The sequence below is a fragment of the Solanum verrucosum genome, unplaced genomic scaffold (assembly GCF_900185275.1).
Source record: "Solanum verrucosum unplaced genomic scaffold, falcon-dt-bn FXZP01000031.1, whole genome shotgun sequence".
NCBI lineage: Eukaryota > Viridiplantae > Streptophyta > Magnoliopsida > Solanales > Solanaceae > Solanum > Solanum verrucosum.
The window spans coordinates 110,392-137,277 of record NW_026020194.1 but is presented as its reverse complement, the minus strand read 5'-3'; the positions used below and the strand labels follow the sequence as shown (position 1 = coordinate 137,277).

General features: G+C 29.9%; 4 protein-coding genes across 4 annotated transcripts; 2 read left to right on the top strand and 2 right to left on the bottom strand.

Annotated features, from left to right (window-relative positions):
- The first annotated feature begins 9,255 nt into the window (after positions 1-9,255).
- On the top strand, positions 9,256-12,609 carry LOC125829561 (uncharacterized). The gene is made up of 6 exons (XM_049508776.1): positions 9,256-9,416; positions 9,586-10,165; positions 10,229-10,324; positions 10,521-11,082; positions 12,152-12,272; positions 12,600-12,609. Exons 1-6 carry the CDS (start codon positions 9,256-9,258, stop codon positions 12,607-12,609), a joined length of 1,530 nt encoding a protein of 509 aa, XP_049364733.1.
- A 4,766-nt stretch (positions 12,610-17,375) lies between these two features.
- On the bottom strand, positions 17,376-17,949 carry LOC125829543 (auxin-responsive protein SAUR68-like). Its single transcript, XM_049508756.1, has one exon. It carries the CDS (start codon positions 17,868-17,870, stop codon positions 17,421-17,423), a length of 450 nt encoding a protein of 149 aa, XP_049364713.1. The 5' UTR covers positions 17,871-17,949; the 3' UTR covers positions 17,376-17,420.
- A 1,685-nt stretch (positions 17,950-19,634) lies between these two features.
- LOC125829546 (auxin-responsive protein SAUR68-like) lies at positions 19,635-20,081 on the bottom strand. Its single transcript, XM_049508761.1, has one exon. It carries the CDS (start codon positions 20,079-20,081, stop codon positions 19,635-19,637), a length of 447 nt encoding a protein of 148 aa, XP_049364718.1.
- Positions 20,082-23,863: 3,782 nt separating this feature from the next.
- LOC125829547 (auxin-responsive protein SAUR68-like) lies at positions 23,864-24,523 on the top strand. Its single transcript, XM_049508762.1, has one exon. It carries the CDS (start codon positions 23,867-23,869, stop codon positions 24,311-24,313), a length of 447 nt encoding a protein of 148 aa, XP_049364719.1. The 5' UTR covers positions 23,864-23,866; the 3' UTR covers positions 24,314-24,523.
- The last annotated feature ends 2,363 nt before the right edge of the window (positions 24,524-26,886 follow it).

Below are 26,886 nucleotides of genomic sequence, written 5' to 3'. Positions count from 1 at the left end.
GAAATATTATCGAATTCGTTAATTACTTCCGTTTCAATAATTGTTTTGTGATTTTCTTTTGTTTAGTGTGTTGTATCGATAATTAGGGTGGGTTCAAAATTTTTACTCGATGAGTTAAATCTTTAAGCTTCTTAAGACTGAATTCAATATGTCAAATTATAAGTTCAAAAATAAAAATTTTAATTCTTTTTTATCAAGTTTTACATAAAATTAAATTATTCGCATAAAAAATATTGGATTTGAATAAGTCTACAACAAAATAACTTAATGAGTCCCTATCTATATGATACTCTTTAGTTGCATTTTTTCTAATATCATGTGTTAGAAATGTCGAATTTGGCACGTACTCTTAGTATTTGCCTAAAAAGGAAATTCTTTAACTATGCCCATTTTGTACTTATACTACTCCCTTAATTTAAAAAAAAAAGGAAAAATTGTATATAATAGCAAATTATTAATTCAAATTAAATGTTATAAATATAATTTGATTTAATTGTACCCCATAACAAACTGTTACTATTTCGCCTCTCTTCCTGGTGGAATCTCGCTCGCCACTCTCGTTCTCGCTGGCAGTCTCGCTCGCCTCTCTTGCTTTTATCCAAACACAAATGTATAAAATGTGTTTGTGTTTGTATAAAGTGAGAGAAAATTGTATATATGCATATATTTTCGTTTCCCTCTCCCAGATTTCGCTCGTCACTCTCTCAGATCTCGCTCGCCACTCTCACTCGCCTCTCTCACTTTATACAAACACAAATGCATATATTTTTCGTCCTATACACTTATGATTATACCAATACGATCTTCCTCTGCCTAGTTTTTTTTTGTCTTTCTCTCTTTCTCGCTTTATACAAAACAAATTATACAATTGATTCTTTTGTATATGTATACCGAAACAGATTATACAATTGCTTCTTTTGTATATATGTATAGCTAAATAGCCATAGTTTTCTTTTGTATATGTATAGCGAAATATACATATTTATGTTTGCTATGGAGCACAATTATGCAAACTATAGCTATAACATACAAATATGATTTTTGTGTTTGCTATATGTGAAAGTTGCTCAGAATGACCTAATTTCCTTTTTAGTCTGTTTAAAAAAGAATGACCCCTTTACTTTTTGGCAACACTTTAACTTCAACTTTCCACGTGACATATTTAAGGCCACAAGATTAAAGGACATTTTGGTACATTTGACATAACTTTAATTTAGAACCACAAGATAAAAAAATCTTCTTTCTTTTCTTAAACTCCGTTCCAAGTCAAACTAGGTCATTCTTTTGAAACGGAAGAGTATTATTTTACCTGATTTTTCAAGTTGTATGAGAAGTGAGAACCAATTATGGAGAAACTTGTATCATTAAATGTGATAATTGACTAATTTTTCATTCGCAATTCATTTGATTTAGTAGTAAAATTAATAATTAGAAAATATTTATCTCCATTGATTTTAACTTTTAAAGGTCTGTCATTAATTTTAAAAATATATTTCTTTTGGTTTATTTGACTTCTTATTCATACATTAAAAAAAAAAAAAAAAGACTAAACAAAAATCATGAGAAAAATTATAATACATTTCAACAAAGTTAAGGTACAAAAAACATGATAACAATTAAATCTAAGGAAAAAACTTTGCTATACAACTAGCTAGAATTTTCAAAGAGAAAACTACAATTACTTTATTTTAATAATACCCAACCTTTTTCACTAGAAATTTGTGTGTTCAAACTCTAATTTTCATCAGGTATTGCCTTCACATAATTGACAAAACTTGCCAACTTTTCATACTGCAAACGAAAAGACCAAGTAAAGTTAATAATCAATTAATTTACTAGAACATTTTATGAATGAGTATTTGATGAAAAGAAAATTAACCTCTGTTTTTAACTGGTCAAACTCTTTATGCAACTCTTCAAGATGTTCTTTTAATTCTTCAATACATGAAGAATAAGTTGGTTTATCGCTCCACTCATTTACCAATTTGTATTCTAAGGAGAACCTTTTCTTTTCGAAGTTAGTTGCATTGTTTCCTTTCTTCATCTCACTAAGGATTGAAAACACCACATGGACGTTCATGAAGACGATAAAACAAATAAAAAGAAAAAAGAAAAAATGTAAAAAGGACATCAACAAGAACTTTAGAGAAGCCATTTATAAATATTTTTAGAGCAAATTATTAAGAAAGAAACTTTATTTATTTTAATTTTCTGTATCACTTGCTTCTTATAAGAGGTAATTTTTTTTTAAATAGATGTTTTTATAATTGTTTTACCAAATATAATATTTGAAGCATCTAAATAGGAAAATAATGAATTTGATAGATTAACATATAAAAATGGTAAGAAATTGATTTTTATGCTTAATTTAATTAATGAGATGAATTGAATTTGAATCTATCCTAAAGAGACATGGATAATATATAGGGAGTTAGATATATATTTTGGATAAGACATAAGATCCCCCTAAACTATAATAGAAATCACAATGACACACCTTAACTTAATTCGATTCCTATTATCTCTCCTCCTCTTCAAACTCAATTTTTCTATATTTTCGTACATGTTTAATGCTGATGTGACACCTTCAACTAGGTAAGATTGCCTGCGTGTATAACACGCACCGCCATGTGTGTAGTTTTTTATTTTTAACTTTTTTTTTTTTAAAAAAAAACCTTCTTATTTTCTTTATCTTATATTTAAGCTAAGTTAATACATGTAATTTTTTTAAAAATAAAATATTTTCCCTATATTTAAACTTTTTTTTCTTTCAATTTTTAAACTTCATTCATTGTTTTTTCACTTCTTTTTTTCTACTGATTTTATTTTTTCCTTTAATTTTCTTTGCCTTTTTTTTTTTATTGGATTTCAAATTTTATTTCAAATGTCTTGTATATATGTTAATTCAGAAGAATATCGAAACAAGTGAAGAAAATCAAATAAAACATAAAAAAATTAGAACATTAAAATTAAAGGACCTTTTTTTTGAATTATTATTATTATTATAAAATATACGTATTTTTTAAAACAATTATAAGTTGAAAGATAAGAAATTAGTAAAGAGAATTTTTTTTTTAATCAAACTCCTTATGCAACTTTTCAAGATGTTTTTTTTTAATTGTTGATTTCTTGCTTCATTCATTCATCGATTCGTATTCTAGGGAGAGCCTTTTCTTTTTAAAGTTAGTTGCATTGTTTCCTTTCTTGACTCGCTAAGGATTGAAAGCACTACAAGAATATTCATGAAGACGGTAAAACAAATAACAAGAAAAAAATAGAAAAAGTAAAAAAGACATCGAGAAGAATTTTGGAGAAGCCATTGGTGAACTTTTTTTTTTAGAGCAAATTAAAAAGAAGGAAGCTTTATTTATTTATTTAAATCTTCTATATCACTTACTTCTTATAAAAGGAAAAACCTGTTTAAATAGATTATTTTATAATTGTTTTACCTAATATAATATTTGAAGTATTCTAATCGGAAGATAATGAATTTTGATGGATTAATATGTTAGAAATGGTAAAAAAAATTGATTTTTATGATAAAAAAGAGAGTCATAAATTTTTTTATTCAATAAATTCGTAATCTTTTAGTTTTTCGACTTGTACAGTAGAATGTCAAGAAATGAAGTCTTCTTTTATCTCTTGACCAATTAAATCAATAGCTTCCATCATTATGAGAACTAATGACTCGAAAAAAAAAATAAGAGGAAAAAAAAACAAGTGATTAACAAATTAAAGTCAATCTTCAATGGAAAAATCTAAAAAAAAATCACCATATTTTTGGAATTAATAATCTAAGATTTATCTAATTTAAGGAATTTCTAGCACATTAATAACTTCTCATTAATAAGGTCTTGAACCAATAATAACTACTCATTTATAAGGAATTTCTAACTATGTGTTAGATATTGTCGAATTTGTAAGTGAAATTGGCAAGTACTCTTAGTGCCCGCTTGGATTGGCTTAAAAATCGGTTAAATCTACTTTTAAGTCAGTTTTTGACTTTTGGAAGTGTTTGTCAAATATAAAAAATAATTGAAAATACGTTACAGAGTGTTTGACAAGGTAAAAAATGCCTTAAAATAAGTCGAAAATGACTTAAAATAAGTTAGAAACCAAAAGTAGGTCTCCCCCTACTTTTGATTTTTTGACTTAAAAGTCATTTCAGTTTGACTTTTTATTTTTGACTTAAAAACTACTTTTTTTAAGCCAATTCAAATGGGCTCTTAGTATTGGCCTAAAAAAGAATTTTCTTTACTATGCCTATTTTGCACTTATACTATTACTAGTGAACTCAACCGCGCTTCACGTGGTATATAAGTAAAATTTTAAAATAATTTTTATAAATCAAATTGAAACAAATGAGAGAATTTAATTTGCTTTGAGCCGCAATTTTTTTTACATATTAACAAATGATACCAAAGTAAAAAATGAATTATCAAGTTAAGTTGAAACACCATTAAAAACTAATCAGGAAAAAAATATTAGCATTTTGATTTAGATTTGCCCGATCAAAAAATAAAATAAAATAGGACCATGATCCTATTTTGTGATATTGACTTTTCATTTTTTACTAAGGACATGTTATACATTTTAAATTTGATCAAGATTAATTTATTTAAAATGATGAGTTCAATGAAATAGTACAATTGATGACCAATATCAAATTAATCTTCTTTTTATTCTAATTAACTTTTGAAAACAAAAGAAACAAAATTAGATATAATATTAATTTCAATTCCTTGACATGTAGTTAATTTAAAAATAAAATAGAAGATAAAATATATAGTTGATCATAGTAATCTTCTTTATAATTTTGACATATGAATATTATTTTCTTAATTATCCACAGACAGATATTGTAAAGCTTAATATTAACTCTCAATTATATATAATCATAATTAGAACATTGGAGCACCTAAATGACAATGCTACCATATTTCATACTTCTATAAGATAAAAAAAAGTTACTATAATTTTTTTTTTTCTTTAGCTAAACTTATAAATTTACAGAGATGAATGATACACGAAATACATTATTATTAATATTTGAATTGGAATAACTTTTTATTTTATTTAAAAATCGATATATGATAATAAAAATTTCAAATACAACTTTCCAACTTGAAGTTGTGTTTCAAGTTTGAAATTATTTTTTCATTCCACTTTTCACTTTTAAAGTTATATTTAATTAAGTAAATTTCAAATATTATTTCCAATAAGTATAATAAAACACGTCTCAATCTTCCTAAAAATCAAATAACATTATTTTAAAAGAATCTATGTCCGAACATCTACTTAAAAGGTGAAAAAAGTTATATTAGGGATGTTGAAATTGTGAATGGACTTTGCTTATTCAAATTACATCTTGAATAAAGAATTTTGTCAGAATAATATTTTGTATCATCTTTACTCGTTACGTTCTTTCTTCCCCTTGTTACTATCACGTCAATCGATTGAATTTCGTTTTAAACGCTATGTAACCCATGAAAAATCACCATTACACGCAATTCAAAATCAATAGTAAAAACAAAGAAAGTAAGGACATAATTTAAATAATAAAAAAGAAATATAAATATTGGGAAAGAATATGGCACCATAATAACCATTAAAAATTATAGAACTTTTATATAATTTTCAAATGTTGTTCTCTTATTTTCAACACAGGGTCTGGACTTTTAAGTTTAAGGGAGTGTTTAGATAGATTTTTGTAAGTGATTTATAAATGAAAGGCAAAAGTTGGAAAACCTTAATTTTTGGCTTTTGATTTATATTTTAATTTTATTTCAGTTAAGCGTGTTTTTGTATTTCACAAACATTTTCAAAATAAAAAAAATAAATTAAAAGCTAAAAGAACTTAAAATAAGTTAATTCAAATACCCACTCCAAACACACACTAAGTAACATGACTGTTAAATTTTTAAATTAGTAATGGTTCCTCCCTTTAATGATGCAATTATGGAGAGAATGATGCATATGAGGCAGAAACAATTATAGCATTAAATATTTGGAATTGTGTCATAGTTATAGCCTTAAATACTGAAATTGTAATGTCGTTTTTTTTTATATCTAAGATTCAACAAACTTTTTATAATGCAAGAAAAAACTTTAAAAACTGAGAAATTAGATAAATATCTTGCTTGGTCTCTCTCGATATATTCACCCTTTTAATTGAACAATATTAAATGTAAATAATTATTTTTGAAAAATTGATAGATTAACTTTATTTTTTGTACAACTAGTTTAAGAAACATATAAGAGAAATTATCAAAAAAAAAATAATATCAATGTTGGACTCAGAAGAGTGTCACATCACTTTTTTATTTCAGCTTTATTACAATTGTTATATTATATTATTATTATTATTATTATTATAATATATAAGTATTGATCAATTTTATTTTTTTAAAAAAAGAAAATCTAATTATGTTAAAAAAATTGCTGTTCCTACTAAATTATAATCACTTATTTCTAAGAATACATAAATAAAAGGAAAGAAAAATAACAAAATATGGAAAATAAGTGATTTAAAGAAATAATATAAATAACATAAATAATGATATTAAGATAAGAAAGTAAAAGAAATTTATAGGTGATGGTGATATGAATTAAATATGGTCATTTTTTTTTATATATATTATAAAATTTTAAGATAAAATTTTCAGTCTATTAAAATTAGAAATAATGTCAAATATAAAATAAAAGTGAGGCATGATTTTTTTTTTTGAAGAGTAGCTTCGTTTTTGAGGAATTATCATCATTATTATTATTATTATTATTATTATTATTATTATTATTTATTATTATTATTCAAAAAAAAAAAGAAAGGTAAATCAAATACTGTAAAATTTGTATTTCAATTCTTATTAAGTGATAATAACTTATTTCTAGGATAAATAAATAATAAACAAAAACAAAGAAAGGAAAAATTGATCTAAGGAAATAATATCAATAACATTAATGATGAGATTAAGGAAATGAAGTAAAAAAATTTAAAAGTAGTAATGATGGTAGGAATTAAATATAATCATTTTCTATATTTTATAAAATTTTAATATAAAATTTCAAGTCTATTAAAATCAGAAATAATATCAAAAATAAAATAAAAGTGAGGCACAATTTATTATTTTGAAGAGTAGCTTCGTTTTTTGAGGAATTATTATTAATATTATTAAAAAAAAAGAAAAAAAAAGAGACAAATCAAATTCTGTAAAATTTGTATTTAAATTCTTATTAAGTGATAATAACTTATTTCTAGGATAAATAAATAATAAACAAAAACAAAGAAAGGAAAAAAAGTGATTTAAGGAAATAATAACAATAACATTAATGATGAGAATAAGGAAATGGAGTAAAAGAAATTAAAAGTAGTAAACTAGTAATGATGATAGGAATTAAATATGATCATTTAATTTAAATATTTTATAAATTTTAAGGTACATTTCCAGTCTTTTAAAATTAGAAAAGATATCAAAAATTAAAAACAAATATCGAGACATATTTTTTTGGAAGAATAACTTCATTTTTGAGCAATTAATTTAATAAAAATATATAAAAAAATATGTCAAAATAATTGATAAAAAATAATAAATATTAATATTAGACTAAGATAAGTGTCACATCACATTTTTATTGATTTAAAGAAATAATATAAATAACATTAATGATGAGATTAAGATAAGAAAGTAAAAGAAATTTATAGCTCATGGTGTATGAATTAAATATGGTCATTTTTTTTTATATTTTATAAAATTTTAAGATAAAATTTTCAGTCTATTAAAATCAGAAATAATGTCAAAAATAAAATAAAAATGAGGCATAATTTGTTTTGAAGAATAGCTTCATTTTTGAGGAATTATTATTATTATTATTATTATTATTATTATTATTATTATTATTATTCAAAAAATTAAAATAAAAAAGAGGCAAATCAAACACTGTAAAATTTGTATTTCAATTCTTATTAAGTGATAATAACTTATTTCTAGGATGAATAAATAATTAACAAAAACAAAGAAAGGAAAAAAAAAAATGATTTAAGGAAATAATATCAATAGCATTAATGATGAGATTAAAGAAATGAAGTAAAAGAAATTAAAAGTAGTAATGATGGTAAGAATTAAATATGGTACTTTTTATATTTTACAAAATTTTAAGATAAAATTTCAAGTCTATTATAATCAGAAATAATATCAAAAATAAAATAAAAGTGAGACAATTTTTTTTTTGAAGAGTAGCTTCGTTTTTTGAGGAATTATTATTATTATTATTATTAAAAAAATAAAAATAAAATGAAGCAACTCAAATTCTGTAAAATTTGTATTTAAATTCTTATTAAGTGATAATAACTTATTTCTAGGATAAATAAATAATAAACAAAAACAAAAAAAAGGAAAAAAGTGATTTAAGGAAATAATATCAATAACATTAATGATGAGATTAAGGAAATGAAAGTAAAAGAAATTAAAAGTAGTAATGATGGTAGGAATTAAATATGATCATTTAATTTAAATATTTTATAAATTTTGAGGTACATTTTCAGTCTTTTAAAATTAGAAAAAATATCAAAAATTAAAAATAAATATCGAGACATATTTTTTTTGAAAGAATAACTTCATTCTTGAGCAATTATTTTAATAAAAATATGTCAAAATAATTGATAAAAATTATTAAATATTAATATTAGACTAAGATAAGTGTCACATCACATTTTTTATTTCAACTTATTATTACATATAATTATAAATCGTTAACAGAAGAAATGATTAAAAAGTGACAAATCAAATTATGTTAAAATATATTTACAATTCATATAAAACTATTTTGAGTTTTTGTAATTAACTCCCTCCCCCACAAAAAAAAATGAAAATCTGAATAATGAAGAAGGGTTCACACAGTGCAAGCTTTTGTAGAGAGCTGCTTGATAGGACTATTCTTTTGCAAGAATTTTTAATCTACTCAGTTGAGTTGAAAAAAATATATTTAAAAAATGTCATAGCGGAAGAAAAATGCAAATTCATTATTAAATGAATATAAAATTATAATTTGAAGGAAAAATATCCAGGTTGGGGTGATCTTAGACACTACTCAACGAATCACTCTCCAGCTTACCTTGGAAGATGGAAAACAAATTATTACTTCTATGGTATATGCCAAATGTTCTGCAGAGGAGAGAATATAACTTTGGAATGATTGTACTTTATTAGTGATAATTACTCAGGACCTTGGTTGGTTGGGGGAGACTTCAATGTCATAATGGGAGAAGATGAAAAGATTGGAGGTCTGTCTGTGTACATTCAAGGATATGAGGATTTTGCTTTCTGTGTTAACTCATGTGGTCTATTTGATATAAATTTTTCTAGTAGTCCGTTTACTTGGTGGAATGGAAGAGTTGATGAAGAATGTATTTTCAAAAGGTTAGATAGAATACTGATTAATCAAGAGTTGTAGGATCTCTTTTGGCAACTTGGGGCTTCAACATTTAGCAAGGACTGGATCTGATCATGCACCTTTATTACTAACTTGTGGAGGTCCATCTCAAAATTTTAAGAAACCATTTAGATTTCTAAATTTTTGGATTGACAGGGCAGATTTTAAGGAGGTGGTTAAGGCTAGCTGGAGTGGAGACTACTCTAATGATGATTTCTTACAATGGAAGTTGAAGTTGAAGAAGACAAAACTGGCTCTGTCTAAATGGAGTAGGGAGCAGTTTGGAGACATTTTCAAACAACTTCTGATCAGAGAGGAAATAGTTAAGTTGAAAGAAGAATTATTTGAACAAGATCCTTCCATAACTAATAGAGTTGTGCTACAACAAGCTTATGCTAAATACAAATTCTACCTACATTATGAGGAGGAGTTTTGGAGGCAAAAGGCAAGCATCCACTGGTTCTCGGAGGGGGATAAAAATACCAAATTTTTTCATGGCTTGGTAAGAGGAAGGAGGAGAAGATTAAATGTACAGAGAATTATGAAGGCAGATGGCCAATGGGTAGAAAGAGATAATGAAGTGGCGGCTGAAGCTTTGAGTTTCTTCCAGAATCAATTTGCTGGATGTAATTTAGATAATAATTTTTCTTTATTACAGAATATTCAACCACTGGTGACTTCAGAGGACAATGAATTGTTGATTGCAATTCCTGAAGAAACTGAAATTAAAAGGGTGGTTTTTTAGCTTAATGGGGAGATTTCCTGTGGCACTGATGGTTTTACAGGGCATTTTTTTCAGGTCTGTTGGGATATTGTTGGGGCTGATATTGTGGGTATTGTGCAAGCTTTCTTTCTGGAGAATACCCTTCCCAAATCCATTACTCACACTAATTTGGTATTATTGCCTAAGAAAGAGATTATTCAAACCTTCTTAGACATAAGACCAATTAGTCTCAGTAATTTCATTAATAAGGTGATTTCTAGAACTATTCATGATAGACTGGAGGGTTTGCTACCAAGACTAATGTCTGTGAATCAGTCTGGTTTTGTGAAGTTTTAGAAGCATTTCTGAAAATGTATTACTGGCTCAGGAAATTATTACAGATATAAGAAAGAGGGGAAAACCAGCAAATATTGTGATAAAATTAGACATGACTAAGGCTTATGATAGGGTGAATTGGAGTTTCTTAGTGAAAGTGTTGGAACACATGGGCTTTAACACAGTGTTGGTTGACATGATTTGGAGATTGATTGCCAACAACTGGTACTCTGTACTAATTAATGGGCAAACATATGATTTCTTTCACTCTACCAGAGGGGTGAAGCAGGGGGATCTTTTATCCCCTGCATTATTTATCATCACAGCAGAGGTGCTCTCAAGAGCCCTAAACCAATTGTTCCTGAACACTGATTTTAGAGGATATGTGATGCCAAAGTGGAGTGAGAAGCTAAATCATCTCGTTTATGCAGATGATACCATCATATTTGCTGCTACAGATAGGAAATCAATTGCTCTTATCATGAATACCCTGAAAGATTATGAAAATCAATCAGGGCAAAAGGTCAATAAGGAAAAAAGTCACCTCTACATGTTCAGTAAGGCCAGTAATGCTCTTATAAGAGAAATGAAGGAAGTTACTAATTTTGTGAGAGGTACTTCTCCAATAATCTATTTAGGGTGCCTTATCAGCCATGCAAAGATGAAGAAATCACACTTTAATGAATTGATTAAAAAGATTCAGAATAAGTTGCAAGTCTGGAAAGGCAAGTAACATTTTTTGGTGGTAAGGTGGTATTGATCAAACATGTGTTGCAAAGTATACCAATATATTTGCTATCGGTCCTAGTACCACCAAAATGTGTAATCAAGGACCTTCATAAAATCTTTGCAAGGTTCTTATGGAATCTCAAAGAAAATGGTAGGGTAAAGCACTGGATAGCCTGGGATGACACTTGTCTTCCTAAAGAGGAGAGGGGTCTTGGCTTTAGATCCCTCTTTGATGTGTCCAAAGCTATGTTCGCAAAGCTTTGGTGAAACTTTAGAACTAAAGGCTCTTTATGGTCTCACTTTATGTGGAACAAGTACTGCAAGAGATATAGACCTCAACTGGTGGAATGGAGGGGAGGATCTCAAGTTTGGAAGATGATGTTAATGGCTAGAGATTGCTTTGATCAAGAAATATGGTGCGAACCTAGATGTGGTCATGCTAGCTTATGGTATGACAATTGGACACAACTTGGATCCTCACATTACATCATGCCTGTTGATCATGTTATTGATGAGAATTTTGAAGAAGTTAATCAACTAAGAGTGGATGAACGGTGGGATAATAAATTGTTGACTGACCTTTTGATTAAAGTATTTGTGATCATGTGAATCAAGTCATGGGTACACTTCAGTAGACAGACAAAAAAGACAAACAATGGTGGATGCCTAGCAACAAAGAAATTTTTTCTGTAGGGAGTGATTTTGAAATTATCCGAAGCAGGCAGGATCCTCACAAGGATATAATGTTTATATGAGAGAAGTGTTTGCCTTTCAAGTTTTCCTTTCTTACGTGGAGGATATGGTTTCAAAGGATTTCAATTGGAGAAGTCCTGGTTAGAAGCATGATAGTTGATCACATAAAGTGTTGTTGTTGTGACACTAATACTCCGGAATCATTTAATCATTTATTTGTACTATGTCCGGATGCTACATATCTCTGGAAGTTGTTTGCAGGGGCTATTGGAATGCAAGGTCCATTCATTCAGCTGGAACAAGCTATCTATAAGTGGTGGGAAGAAGATTGTGCAACTAAGTTGAAACCTTTGTGTAGGGCAGTACCAAGTTTTATCATCTGGCAATTATGGAAAAGGAGAAATATAATTTTACATGGGAAAACATGACCGCAAACAGACTATGGTACTGGAGATTAATAGAAATATACATCTGATGGCAAAATCAAGATATTCTTGGTTAGCAGAAATGCCTAATACTTGAATTTCTGAAAAACTACACACCACTAATAAACAATACAGTGGTAAGGTGGAAGTGTCTTGAAGGGGAAAGCTACAAATGCAACTCAGATGAGTCTAGCCTAGGTTCAAATGCTTTTTGCATCAGAAATGGTCAAGGAGAGTTGGTGTATGCTAAAGATTGCAAAACTGAGTTTTGTTCTGTATTACAGGCTGAAGTAAAAGGATTTAAAGGGGTCTACTGTATTGCCTAGGTCACAATCCCCTCCCTCTGACAATGGAAACTGATTCGGTAACCATTAAGAAGATTTTGGATGGAATTTGGGAGGTGCCTTGGATTATTCTGTAGACATTAGAGAAATTATGAAGGCAATGGAGAACAAGGCAGTGACAGTAGTTCATACATTTCGAGAAGGGAACAAGCTCGCAAATTATTTAACTAACATAATTGTTAATATTGCAGGTACATGTTCCATTCATTTTAATCATACTAATGGTCTATCAATAAAGGCAAAAATATTCTGCAGTTGGATATATAAACAAGGAACACCAAGTATACGAATCAAGAAGGGTCAAAACAATCTGTTTAGACTACCAAATTAAGTTCAAGAAGTAAACAAAAGGAACAGTCATGGTTAATTTCTTGTAGTTCAGAGGTACAGGGGTTGCCCCAATTTTTTTATAAACCGTTAGAAGAGTTTAAGAGTTACCTCGGTTAGTGAGCATGAAGAGGGTGCTAAATCTCGAACATGACTCGAGGTAGTGGTTTCAGCTTTATGGAGCTCAATCTGCACAAGGCACGTACAAGTTTAGCATCAGACTCAGTAGGATTATTTTCAAGGAGTTTTTTGGTAGGAGAAGGACCATTCCTGGAGGCGTTGTGGTTGAATTCAAGTTAGGAGCTGAAGAAGTCTTTAATGGAGTTGATTTCATGGCAAGGTGAGACATGATAAATGTTGAATGAAATACACCCAAGCTCATGAACTGTTGCTTCGTCGCCGTATTTTCTGAGTAAGGCAAATCGGACATCTCACTGGATTCACAAGGAGGAAGAAGGCGTGAGGTGCTAAGTGCTTCTCCAAAGACCGTTCATTTCCCATATATTTTCTCTATTAACTGTTTGTTTGTCCTTTTTTGTTCTTATTTTGATTTTTGTTTTCATTGTTAAAAAAAGAAAGTTATGGAAAATGAAAAGTTTTTTTATCTTTTCATCTTCCATTTACTTAAATTTATATTAGTGTAATGTAAGTTTTTTGATCTTTTGAGTTTCCATTTACTTAAATGTATATTAATGTAATGAAAGTTTTAAAGAAACATGATTAATTGGGTAATGCATTTAAATACTTTCAGTTCTTTTGAAAATACAAATAAAATAGAAAAGAAAGATGAAAAATTCAAGAAAAAAAAGGAGATAAAAGATAAATAGGAATGTTGGCCATAGAAAGGTGCCACATCAGATTGTCTATATTCAGCTTTATATATATATATATATATATATATATAGATACGATGCAATTAATGCTATACACATGAAATATAATATAATAAAGCATATTGTATTTAGTATGAGAATTTTTTTTAAATATTTGAAATAATAGATAAATAGGAATCTTGGCTTCTAAGAGGTGCCTCATCACCATTTTCACATTCACCTTTATATATATACTAGTAAAGAAAGCCCGGGCGCTGCCCGGGCCTAACATTAATAAAGTTATATTGTTACTCTCTTCGTCCCATATTAGATATAGAATCTTACTAAAAATATTTTTTTCATATTATTTGAGCACTTATTAAATTAGATAGAATTAATTAATTCTTTTCCATTTTACCCCTACAATTAATATGACCATTCCTATATTGTATGTGTATTTTTTGTAACTCATTTCAATGTGCATTGATATAAACAAAGGGCAAAATGATGAAGTCTTCCAATGTATTAATGATTTCTTAATCACCGTGTAAAGTTGGAAGTGCCTATCTAATATGGGACGGAGGGAGTATAGTTTATGTATTATTATAAAATTAGTAAAGATTGTTATAATATATTTTTGCTCATAAGTGAGCTAATATAGAAACTTATTTGTCATTTGTCTTTTTAATTTCAATTTTAAATAGCAAATAAATGTAGCGATAAGATTGAGGGTAGAAATGAATCATATCTTTCTAAATTTAAGTAAAAATAAACAGAGTAGAAGTAACATTAGGGTTATCGATAGGACGATTCATTCGGTTATTTTAAAAAAAATTATATCATTCAATTTTTCGGCTATTTTATAATGTATAACCAAAATTAAAATTTTAAAATCATCTCAATCCTAATTTATGTGACAGAAGCAGTACAAAAATTAGTCTTTTTTTTGTTGTCTTGTAAATATTTTAAGTTATTATTTATTGTAAATTATAGTACTTTTTATTAAAGTTTTTAATAACATATGTTACTTTTTATGTTTGAGAGTTAAACCAACTTTTTTTTATATGTCTTTTAATATTATATGCGTTTTGTCCTTTTCCATTTTCAAAAACTAATACTCTCTCCGTCCCATATTAGATATAGAATCTTACTAAAAATATTTTTTTCATATTATTTGAGCACTTATTAAATTAGGATAGAATTAATTAATTCTTTTCCATTTTACCCCTACAATTAATATGACCATTCCTATATTGTATGTGTATTTTTTGTAACTCATTTCAATGTGCATTGATATAAACAAAGGGCAAAATGGTGAAGTCTTCCAATTTATTAATGATTTTTTAATCACCGTGTAAAGTTGAAAGTGCCCATCTAATATGGGACGGAGGGAGTATAGTTTATGTATTGTTATAAAATTAGTAAAGATTGTTATAATATATTTTGCTCATAAGTGAGCTAATATAGAAACTTATTTGTCATTTGTCTTTTTAATTTCAATTTTAAATAGCAAATAAATGTAGCGATAAGATTGAGGGTAGAAATGAAGCATATCTTTCTAAATTTAAGTAAAAATAAACAGAGTAGAAGTAACATTAGGGTTATCGATAGGATGATTCATTCGGTTATTTTAAAAAAAAATATATCATTCAATTTTTCGGCTATTTTATAATGTATAACCAAAATTAAAATTTTAAAATCATCTCAATCCTAATTTATGTGACAGAAGCAGTACAAAAATTAGTCTTTTTTTTGTTGTCTTGTAGATATTTTAAGTTATTATTTATTGTAAATTATAATACTTTTTATTAAAGTTTTTAATAACATATGTTACTTTTTATGTTTGAGAGTTAAACGAACTTTTTTTTATATGCCTTTTAATTTTATATGTGTTTTGTCCTTTTCCATTTTCAAAAACTAATACTCTCTCTATAGTAATATTTTATATGTCATTTCTTGTTATAAATATATTGGTTATTCCCTTTTCTTATTGGAACACATGTTGACTTGTGGTGAATACTTATTCCCTTTTTTATATAGTAATATATATATATATATATATATATATATATATATATATATATATATATATAGATTTTATCTGATTTTGCAATTGCGTGAGAACTAAATATGAAAAAACTTGTACCATTGAACTTGATAATTATTCACTAATTTTTAATTTGTAATTTATTTGATTTAGTTGTAAAATTAGTATTTAGAAAATATTTGTCTCTATTGATTTTAAAGGTATGCCATTAATTTTAACTTTTTGGTTTATTTGACTTCTTATTCTTATACATTAAAAAGACTAAACAAAATCATGAGAAAAATTACAATACATTTAAACAAAGTCAAAAGTACAGAAAAACATGATAATAATTAAATCTAAGATAAAAGTATTGCTATCTATACGACTAGCTAGAATTTTCAAAGAGAAAACTACAATTACTTTATTTTAATAATACCCAACCTTTTTCACTCGAAATTTTTGGTCCAAACTTTTGCTTTTCATCCGGTAATGTCTTCACATAATTGACAAAGCTTGTCAACTTTTCATACCGCAAGAAAAGGCCAGATAAAGTCAATAATCAATTTACTAGAACATTTCATGAATGAACATTTGATGAAAATAAAATTAACCTCCGTTTTCAATTGATCAAATTTCTTATGCAACTTTTCAAGATGTTCTTTTAATTCTTTGATACATGCATAATAAATTGGTTTCTCGCTCCACTCATTTATCGGTTTGTATTCTAGGTAGATCCTTTTCTTTTCGAAGTTAGTTGCATTGTTTCCTTTCTTCATCTCGCTAAGGACTGAAAGCACCATAAGAGCGATTATGAAGACTGTTAAACAAATAGCAAGAAACAAGAGAAGATGTAAAAAGGACATCGACAAGAACTTTGGGGAAGCCATTGCTAAATTTTTTAGAGCAAATTAATAAGAAAGAAGCTTTATTTATTTTAATTTTCTATGCCACTTACTTGAGGGAAACTTTTTTAAATAGATGTTTTTATAATTATATTTCTTTTACCAAATATAATATTTGAAATATTCTATTAGGAAGATAATGAATTTTGAGGATTCAGTATTTGTCCATCAAAAAGGGGGAAATTGATGGAAAATACAAGTTCAAATTTCAAGGAGTTTTGATGATAGACAAATATGTTGAAGAAATAGGTTCAACAACGAAGTAGAGTAAAAGAGAACTACATTCATGCAAGGAGATCAAGTGGACTAGTCAAATAGGCTTTTGTTCGAAGGTTATTATTGAGTTGTAATAATTTCTAGATTGAAGTGAGTAGTTGTGTTGGTGAGATTTGTAACAACAAGCAGGATTGACTTCTTGAAGAGTAGTTAGAACAATTATAATTAACTGCTGAGGTTGAAGTACTAGAGTTCGTCCTTAGATTATATAGTTGTAATCTGAAACCGCTCTTTGAAGTTAGTGAAGGTTGGTTACTATCTGTTGTGTTAAAATTTTAAAATAAAGTGAAAGCCATGAATATGGTAAATTTTCAAATAGAGTAGTATTCAATCTGTATGATGTTCTTTACAATTGTGTACTCCGTCTAAATACTATTTTTGAACTAGCATCTACAAAAAATATGTTGTCCTTGACTCAATAAACAAGAAGCTGTCGGCTTCCACTCTCTTGGTGCATAGAAGAAATGGAACAGCAGCATGAAGGAATCGAGAGGAGCACTGCTCTGTGAAGATCTCCAGCAGCTACACCTCTCTTGATTAGTGAAATAATGTAACTCATGAAGGCTGAATCACAGGGTAATGTTATAGGGCCACCACTTGGCAACCCAAACTCTTCTTTGGACATGCTTAAAAGTTGTCTAATGACCTCATTTTCAAGGTAAGCCAAGGGAACGACAAAACGGGCTTGATCAGTTGTATATACTACAAAATGGCCTTTTTCAACTATAGAGGATGAAGACGTACTGCAACTGTCTGCATCACTAGCATTTCTTGGAAATGATGAAATCCTCTTCCTCTGCATAGCTGCAAACTTCTGCCATTTCCTGGCCATCTTGATGAGTTTCTTAGCGCTGAGCATTGCCATTTGTTTTTTTGGAAGATTGAAAATAAGAAAGTAGAAAAGAAATTTAGAGACCTTTGATGGTTGAACTGATAATGCTTGTCCTTGAGGATGAAAAGGCTCATGAAAGAGGGATTATATATACAAAATGGAGCTGAAGTTTTTGTCACTAACCACCGAAGGCAAAACCATGTGCCGATGTTTGTTGGCCAAGTTGGCATGGGGCCTAAAATCTGTGGATGAAGCTAGGTATATTAGCTATAATATCATCTCATAAATGGTACTTCTGACCAATGCCAATAATTAGAAACCATTAAATGAACAATTGCTGGTGAGAAGCAAAACCATGTTCTTCTCCCTTCATTTTCATGTAGATAGAGGACACTTGACTATCAGTTTGGCTAGTTGTGCTTGAAAAATCACTTCATTAAAGTCATCATCTGGCTATCTGTTTTGGTCTTGGTCGGTCCAGGCAAAGTCAACATGTATTGTTCTTCAACATATTTATGTTTGAATACTTTAGTAAGTAAAACTATATATTTATCCGCCCTTGTCTCTCACTAGTAGTCACCTATTTCTCTTGACCACCACTAAATATTTCAATATGAAACTTGTATATACAGTTATACACACACATACTGTATGTATTTGTGGTCCAATATTATACTTGAGCCAACCTTTATTACAAGACTTGTTAGCTAAAGATGACGAAGAGTTTGACTTCGATCATCCAATGGGTAGTCTCACAATACCTTGCAAAGAGGACGTGTTCGTTGATCTCATGTCCTGCATGTGATCATGAATTTTATCATAGTGCAAATTCTTTTGCACCATGAAGTTTTGTATAGTAGTAGCACTTAGATATTAGAAAGAGGAGATCAATTTACGAATGCAGAAGTTATTATGGTAATATTCTCTTAAACAATTTCGTTAATTCTTTTGGAATTTTTCTGCTGAACAGATTAATTAAGCACCTGCATTCAAGAAAGTATTATTTAGTGGAATTAGTTGCTAATATAAGCTACTTTTGACTTATTTATTCTATTTTAGGAGATACAAATGTACATATATATGACTAAATTGCAAATTCTATCTTATCCAATCTATTTGAACTTCTTACTCTATGTAGTAACCTAATGCCAAAGATTTAGAGAACTTTTAATATGTTTCTACATTTGACATGAAGCTAGTCTGCAATGAGTTTAAATGGAGAAATATAGTAAGTGAGAATTTATATAGTTGATCGCACCTTATTTGGGACTTAGGTGTAGTTGTTATTGTAGTATTATTGGAGGTCATCGATCCCTAATGTGGGTGCATGTAGCGCAACAATACACATCTAATATGATCCACCATATAATACGTGGACGTTTAGATGCACAAATCCATAGGTTCAACACAGTATGATGACTGTTGCTGGATGATGGTAAGAAGGAATTAGTAAGACCATAGATCACACGAAGTGCTGAAAATATTAACAATCACTTGGAGACAATGCGGACTTAACTAGGAACATAAAACAAAGTTACACTTACCATTACAATTTACATCTGGTTTGTGTCAATTTTCCTTTTACAAGTTAAAGATTTATATGTCTGTGCTCCAAGATTGGATTGTTAGGACTTCTCATAACAAAATTGAAAAGTGAAATCCATGAATATGGTAAATTTTTCAAATAAAGTAGATTTCAATTTGTATGTTGTGCTTTACAATTGTGTAGTCTTCAGTGTCAGCCTCTCTAAAAACTATTTTTGAGCTAGCATGTACAAAAAGAATGTTGTCCTTGACTCAACAAACAAGAAGCTGTCGGCTTCCACTTTCTTGGTGCAAAGAAGACGTTGAACAGCAGCATGAAGGAATTGAGAGGAGCACTGCTTTGTGAAGATCTCCAGCAGCTACGCCTTTCTTGATAAGTGAAATGATGTATCTCATGAAGGTTGAATCACAGGGTAATGTAATAGGGCCACCACTTGGCAACCCAAACTCTTCTTCAGAAACGCTTAAAAGTTGCTTAATGACTTCATTTTCAAGGTAAGCCAATGGAACGATGAAGCGGGCTTGATCAGCTGTATAGACTACAAAATGGCCTTTCTCAACTATTGAGGATGAAGATGTACTGCAACTGTCTGCATCACTATCATTTCTTGGAAATGAAATCTTCTTCCTCTGCATAGGGGCAAACTTCTGCCATCTCCTAGCCATCTTGATGAGTTTCTTAGCGCTGAGCATTGCCATTATTTTTTTTGGAAGATTAAAAATAAGAAAGTAGAGAAGAAATTTAGAGATCTTTGATGGTTGAACTGATAATGCTTGTCCTTGATGATGAAAAGGCTCATGAAAGAGGGATTATTTATATAAAATAGAGCTGAAGTTTTTGTCACTAACCACCGTACGCAAAGCCATGTGCCGATGTCTATTGGCCAAGTTGGTATGGGGCCTAAAATTTGTGGATGATGCTAGTTTGATCAACAACAAATTAAGCCTATTTGGTATAATATCAGCTCATAGTTGGTACTCTCCAATGCAAATAATTTGAAACCATTAAGTGAACAATTGCTGGTGAGAAGCAAAACCATGTTGTTTTCCCTTCATTTTCATGTAGATAGGGGACACTTGACTATCATCTTGGCTAGTTGTGCTAGAAAAACCACTTCATTAAAGTCATCATGCGGCTATTTTTTTATGGTCTCTGTCACCCTATCTTTAAATCAGGTGGTCCAGGCAAAGTTATCATCTTTATCTATTCTTGTGGATTTGGTTCTAAGGGTGTCCTTTATGTAAATCATGAGTCTTGTTCTTCAACAAATTTGTAGTCTGAATACTTTAGAGAGTAAGCAAAGCCATGTGAAACTTCATATGGCATTGTCTCTCAGTATAGTGATCACCTATTTCTCTTGACCACCACTAAATATTTTGATATGAAACTTGTCATAACAAACTTTCACTTGCGTGTTTCTAAAATCCTTCAGTCTTTATTTTTATTTTTATAAGTAGGGGAGTGCTAGACCTTTGCTTAATATTCCTAATGAGTTGACAAACCTCTACTAATGAACAAGCGTGCAAAAAAAAAGAACTAGAGAGAACTAAATATTCTAGGATCGGGTCAACACAATAACTATTGCTCTCTTCTTGACTCGATTAGCTGTCAAGATAGCAGAGAATTGATCCTACTCAGGGACATGCAGTGCAATATCAAACTCCAAACTAGCATGTATCTATATACTCCATCAACTTTCTGTTCCCACTACCTCTTATTCAAAGTCCCAGTTTTATGTGATGAAGAAGTGTTTCCATTGGTCTTTGAGTTTGTTGAAAGATCATTCTTGTTTCGTTCAATCCAGATGTTGTATATAACCGTTGCAAAACTGGCTTTCAAGATGATACCTCTTGCTTGTTTACTCCTTGACTTCTTATCCACCCATTTTCACTCATCTTTCCATTGGAGTATGCCTCTGTGACATGTTTTCAATGCTAGTATTGGTGTCCATAATGCTTTGGTATAGGGGCAATTAAAAAAAAAATGATCCTCAATCTGCCTTGCATTTGTAGCCATAGTATAAATATATGTTTTGCTTCAGCACAACTATGACATACCAAGTTCTTCCATTCCACATTAGGAACCTCACCTCTTACAGTCAATAGTTCTTAATCAACCCTTCTTTTTTGAATTATTAATGTTTATTAATTAATTCATTATTATATTATGTCTTTCTGTCTGAAGGGCTTGCGGTTTATTACACCAAAGGGCAATTCGTTAAACGATATCTGTATAATGAATACCTCTTATGAAGCCATAACGCGAATCTCTTGTCTTCTGGTAAAGGGTCGGAGAAGACCTCATTTCGTCATTCATATCTATTCGTCTTAGCCTTGCTTCGGCGATTCAATCCGACATTTCATTTCCCCCTTCATCATTTGATTTTTCGCATCTAAGAGCTAATCTTGCAAAAGGAGTACAGTGCGATAACAAGCGATTTGTGATCAATAAAAAGTACCGCCTTTGAGATCAGAAATTTACATTCATGGATCAGTTTTTCAGTGTCTAGTTTGCCAGAATTTCCTCATATGCAATATCTTTTTCACCATCCATGATGCTTGTGTTGGAACTTTTATAGTCTCAATAAGCTGACTTTTAATGTAGTATGTGTGAATATAATCCATGTTATCCGTAGTTTGTCCTTCAAACTCAAGACCCAAAGTAGTTTGCATAAGGCTGCAAAATTCCATATCTTTAGATTCAACAGATTCATCCCACCGGCAACTTTAGGGAGACATACCTTCTTTCAAGATGCTAAGGCCTTCCTAGAAATGGACGGTTCTCTCTATTAGTTTCATAACCTTCTTTGGCAGTAAGAACATTTGGTCCCAATAAGCCTGTACACCAAATAAGATTGCTTTGATAAGTTGGATTCTCCCTGCATATGATAGCTAGGCTCTTAGCCATCCATGTGGTTATTTTAGCTGGATGGTAATTGCACTCAGGTTCTTGTTCAGTGTACCCAAGCATCTGTTCAGATATTCCATCACTATGACAGAGATATAAGAGGATATAGGATCGACCGCTCTTAGATTTGATAGTTTCTGATAAGGCAACATTGATCAGAAAAGTATAGCTGACTGTTAACCATCATACTAGGAAATCCAATCTCCTTTTAACATTTTCTCAATTAAGTGCCACTCAATTGAACCATATGTTTTCTGTAGGTCCAGCTTTATCATACATCTAGGTGGGATTTTTTTTCTAGTGTATCATTTCACTATTTCATAGCTTAGGATAATGTTATCTGAAATAAACCTACCAGGAATAAAAGCTGATTGACTTTGGCCAATTACCCCATCTAAACGACCTCGAATTCTACTTGATAAGATCTTAGAAATAACTTTGTACACTGTTGTGCAACAAGCTATAGGCCTAAAATCCCTTGCTATTTACAGCTTTAAGGAACCTGTTATGCTGAAAGAATTCATGTACTGCCTTAATATGATGCTGATTATATCCCACGTTTTCTTATAAAAAGTATGCATTAAATCCATCAATACCTGGTGCCTTATTGTCATCAATGACGAAGAATGCAATCCCGACCTCTTCTCTAGTGATTGGCAAGCACATTGCCCTTTGTTGTTGTAGATTAATTCTGGAGCCCTGTCTCATGATAGATAAGGCTATACTAGGGACTTTGTCTGCTGCTGTACCCATCAAGCCTTTGTAAAAAGTGATTATCTCCTCTCTTTCTCTTTTACATGTCATACTATTCTACAATATTGACTTTTGGGAACACCTCTAGAAGTTGAAAACCTCCTCAAGACTCTATTATCTTGAATAAAGGGAGTCATTTTGATACCCATAGTAGATACTTTGTAACTTCAAATGGTGACAAGAACAAATGATTTTCTTTTGAGAAATACACTGCAAGTGAAAGTTTGTTTGAACATCCGTAGACTTGTGTTTTGCTTAAAATGATTTCAATGTATGTGTGTATGTATATACAAGTTAGGGGAATGTTTTATATACAAATTTAATGGTGACAGACAATGGCACATGAAGCTTCACATGGTTTTGCTTACTCTGTTATTATCAACTATTTCAAACAATAAATTTGTTTAAAAACATCATTAGGCCCCATATCAACATGGACAAGATGGAAATCTAAAGGTCACCTATCTACATGACAAAGAAAGAGTGGAACATGGTTTTGCTTCTTACCAGCAATTGTTCATTTAATGGTTTCAAATTATTGGCATTGAGAGAAGAAAGCAACAAACTTCTCATCTTTTATTTTCAAACTAGCTGCATTCACATATTTTAGGCCCCATATCAACATGGCCAACAGGCATACGCACATGGCTTTGCCTTTACAAAAACTTCAGCTCCAACCCAAGGCCTGTCTATATACTCCTTATATAAATAATCTCCCATTCATGATCCTTTTTCATCATCAAGCACAAGCATTATCAATTTAGCCATCAAAGGTCTCTAAATTTCTCATTTATTTTTTTGTTTCCAGTCTTCCAAAAAAGAAATGGCCATGCTCAATGCTAAGAAACTCATCAAGATGGCCAGGAGATGGCAGAAGTTTGCCGCTATGCAGAGGAAGAGGATTTCATTTCCAAGAAATGGTAGTGATGCAGACAGTTGCAGTACATCTTCATCCTCTATAGTTGAGAAAGGCCATTTTGTAGTTTATACGGCTGACCAAGCCCGCTTTGTCGTTCCATTGGCTTACCTCGAAAATGAAGTCATTAGGCAGCTTTTAAGCATGTCCGAAGAAGAGTTTGGGTTGCCAATTGGTGGCCCTATTACATTACCCTGTGATTCAGCCTTCATGAGTTACATCATTTCACTAATCAAGAGAGGTGTAACTGCTGGAGATCTTCACCAAGCACTACGCCTCTCGATTCCTTCAGGCTATTGTTCAACTTCTTCTTTGTACCAAGAAAGTGGAAGCCAGCAGATTCTTGTTTGTTGAGTCAAGGCCAACATTCTTTTTGTAAATGTTAGATCAAAAATAGTTTTTAGAGAGGCGTACATTGAAGAGTACACAGTTGTAAAGCACATCATACAAATTTAATACTACTTTATTTGAAAATTCACCATATTCATGGCTTTCATTTTTCAAATTGGTTATGATCCTAACAATCTAATGTTGGATCTTTTTACCTCCTTGATTGAAGAAATACTAGACGGTATGAAAGTTTGAAACAAAGGAGATCATTCAATCAACATTCAACTGTGTCTTAAACCCAAACTGTTTAGTCTCAATTATATGAATCAACTTTATGCATTATATTCTTATCCTAATATAAGCTAATTTTGTGGCTTGCTTATTCCTTATATCTATTTTGGAAGAAACAAATGAACATATGGCTAATCGCTTATTATAGCATCTTATCCCATTTATTTTGAACTTATTGTGAGAGGTTGTACTATGAAGTTGGTGCATATAGTGCAAATACAGAGGATAAAATGAGAGAAGGTCGTCTGAATCTAATCAAGCCATATCCTAGTGTACTTTTAGGAGCACGGATACGTAGGTATAATTATATGATGTTGGAAGATGATAAGAAGGAATGAGTTAAACCAATAACATATACATAGAGTGCTAATAGTACAACCTCTTGGAGCCAATGCGGACTTAACTGAGAACATAAACCAACGGATGCATAAGCATAACATCCGGCGTTGTGAACTGTCGTTTGACTTAAAATACAAACTTTTCATAACTGGAATGAATGAACCTGATTAGAGGATAATGCATAAAGGTGATTCATATAATTGAGACTAAACTGTTTGGGTTTGAGACAGCTGAATTATTGTTAACTAGGTAAATTACCCGTGCTTCGCATGGGATTGAACTAATTTATTAAGCTTACATATGGTCATTCGGTAATATTCATATTTTAAAATCATACACTACATTGTCAAGAACATTTTATCTTAAGGCAAAGCGTTCCTCCGAAATGTTTAAGTGCTATTTTTTTTTAATTTTAATTTTTGTTATACAAAAATTATGAGTCATAGAGAGATTTTTAAGTATAAGAAATAAGATCTCTTTGGAAATAGTTGGTCAGAAGTAATGAAATTTTTTAAATTCCAAGAAGTTATAAAGAACAACATCAGACGTTAAAAAAGAGACCAAAAAGCGTCGAACAACAACACTATAAAGTGGAACATCACGTCCATACAATATCATAATTAACTAAATTCAAATGGACGACCTTGGACACCTTTCTTATGAACCTCTATCAATCTCTTTTTCATTATTGTATGCCATATCAAGTATATGCTAAAAGTGACCCTAAAATTGTTATTATCATAAATGTTTTTTGTCATTGTCTCAAAATAGTCATTACTATTTTTAAGGTTTCATATCACCGGCCCCAACTTATTTGGATTAAACTATAGTTATTGTTATGGTTATAGTATGCAGTTACAATGAGTTAATGCAATTATCAACCAAGCAGTAGGTGGTATCTGAATGTTCAGAACAGACATTCTAAACCAAAATTTTGACACAACATATTAAAATCTCACATCATAATTTTGTGAGCACTTGAACTCACAAATATATATATAAAAAAAAGACGACCTTACTTTCCTAACAATCAAGAAGAAAAAGGCATGTTGGTTAACACATTTTTCAAAAAGATAGTCTTTCGGGTTGTATCCAAGTTTACAGTTCACAAATTTAATTGAAAGAAGCCAAAAGAAAGAGTTATTACTTCTTTATCCAAAAAATAAAAAATGTTATCAAAAGAATGAGTTATCACTACAACAAAAATGATCTATAATGACAATTAATAGCTTAATTATCGCTAAATATGTATTTTCAGAGGCAATTAGTATTCTGTATAAATGTCCCTAAAGTCTATAGCAACATTGAATCTAATGACAATTAATTAATGTCGGTAAAGGCTGTAACACTCTTCGTGAACATGCATATTTATTGCCGATAAAAAGTATTTTTGTTATAGTGTATTTTGGACATTTGTTAGTTTCACGAAAACTTGATCTCTTAATTTGCCATAAAAGAAGAGAAGAAGAAATATGACAAATTAATTAACTTGCGATAAAAGATGTGGACTAATTGTCTCTATACAAATATTCTAGTTCTAGGAATAGTGCAATGACATACAAAATGTTTGTACCTAAGAAAAAAACAATCAAAATAATATCCTAACTATGGCAAGCAAGAGAGCAATCATTTTGGTTCTTTTAACAAACTTCATCATTGGTTCCGTATTAGTTGTCAAATATTTGTTGTTGTGTGCTATCAAATATAGCACAACCCACAAGCAATTTTCCCAAAAGTATATGAGAAAAACCTGTAGAAAGGGACAAAAGAGAAGATAAATTTTAAATCATCCTCACAGTAATTTTGAACATCATATTATATTAAAAGTGGGAAGCTTCCAACTTCAAAGTTGGATTACCATTTTACCCCTATTCTAAATAAAATATCTAATTAATTAAATATTAAATAATACCATATATATTATACTAAATACTTAAAGTGGGAAAGTGTTAAGTCCAAAGTTGAAT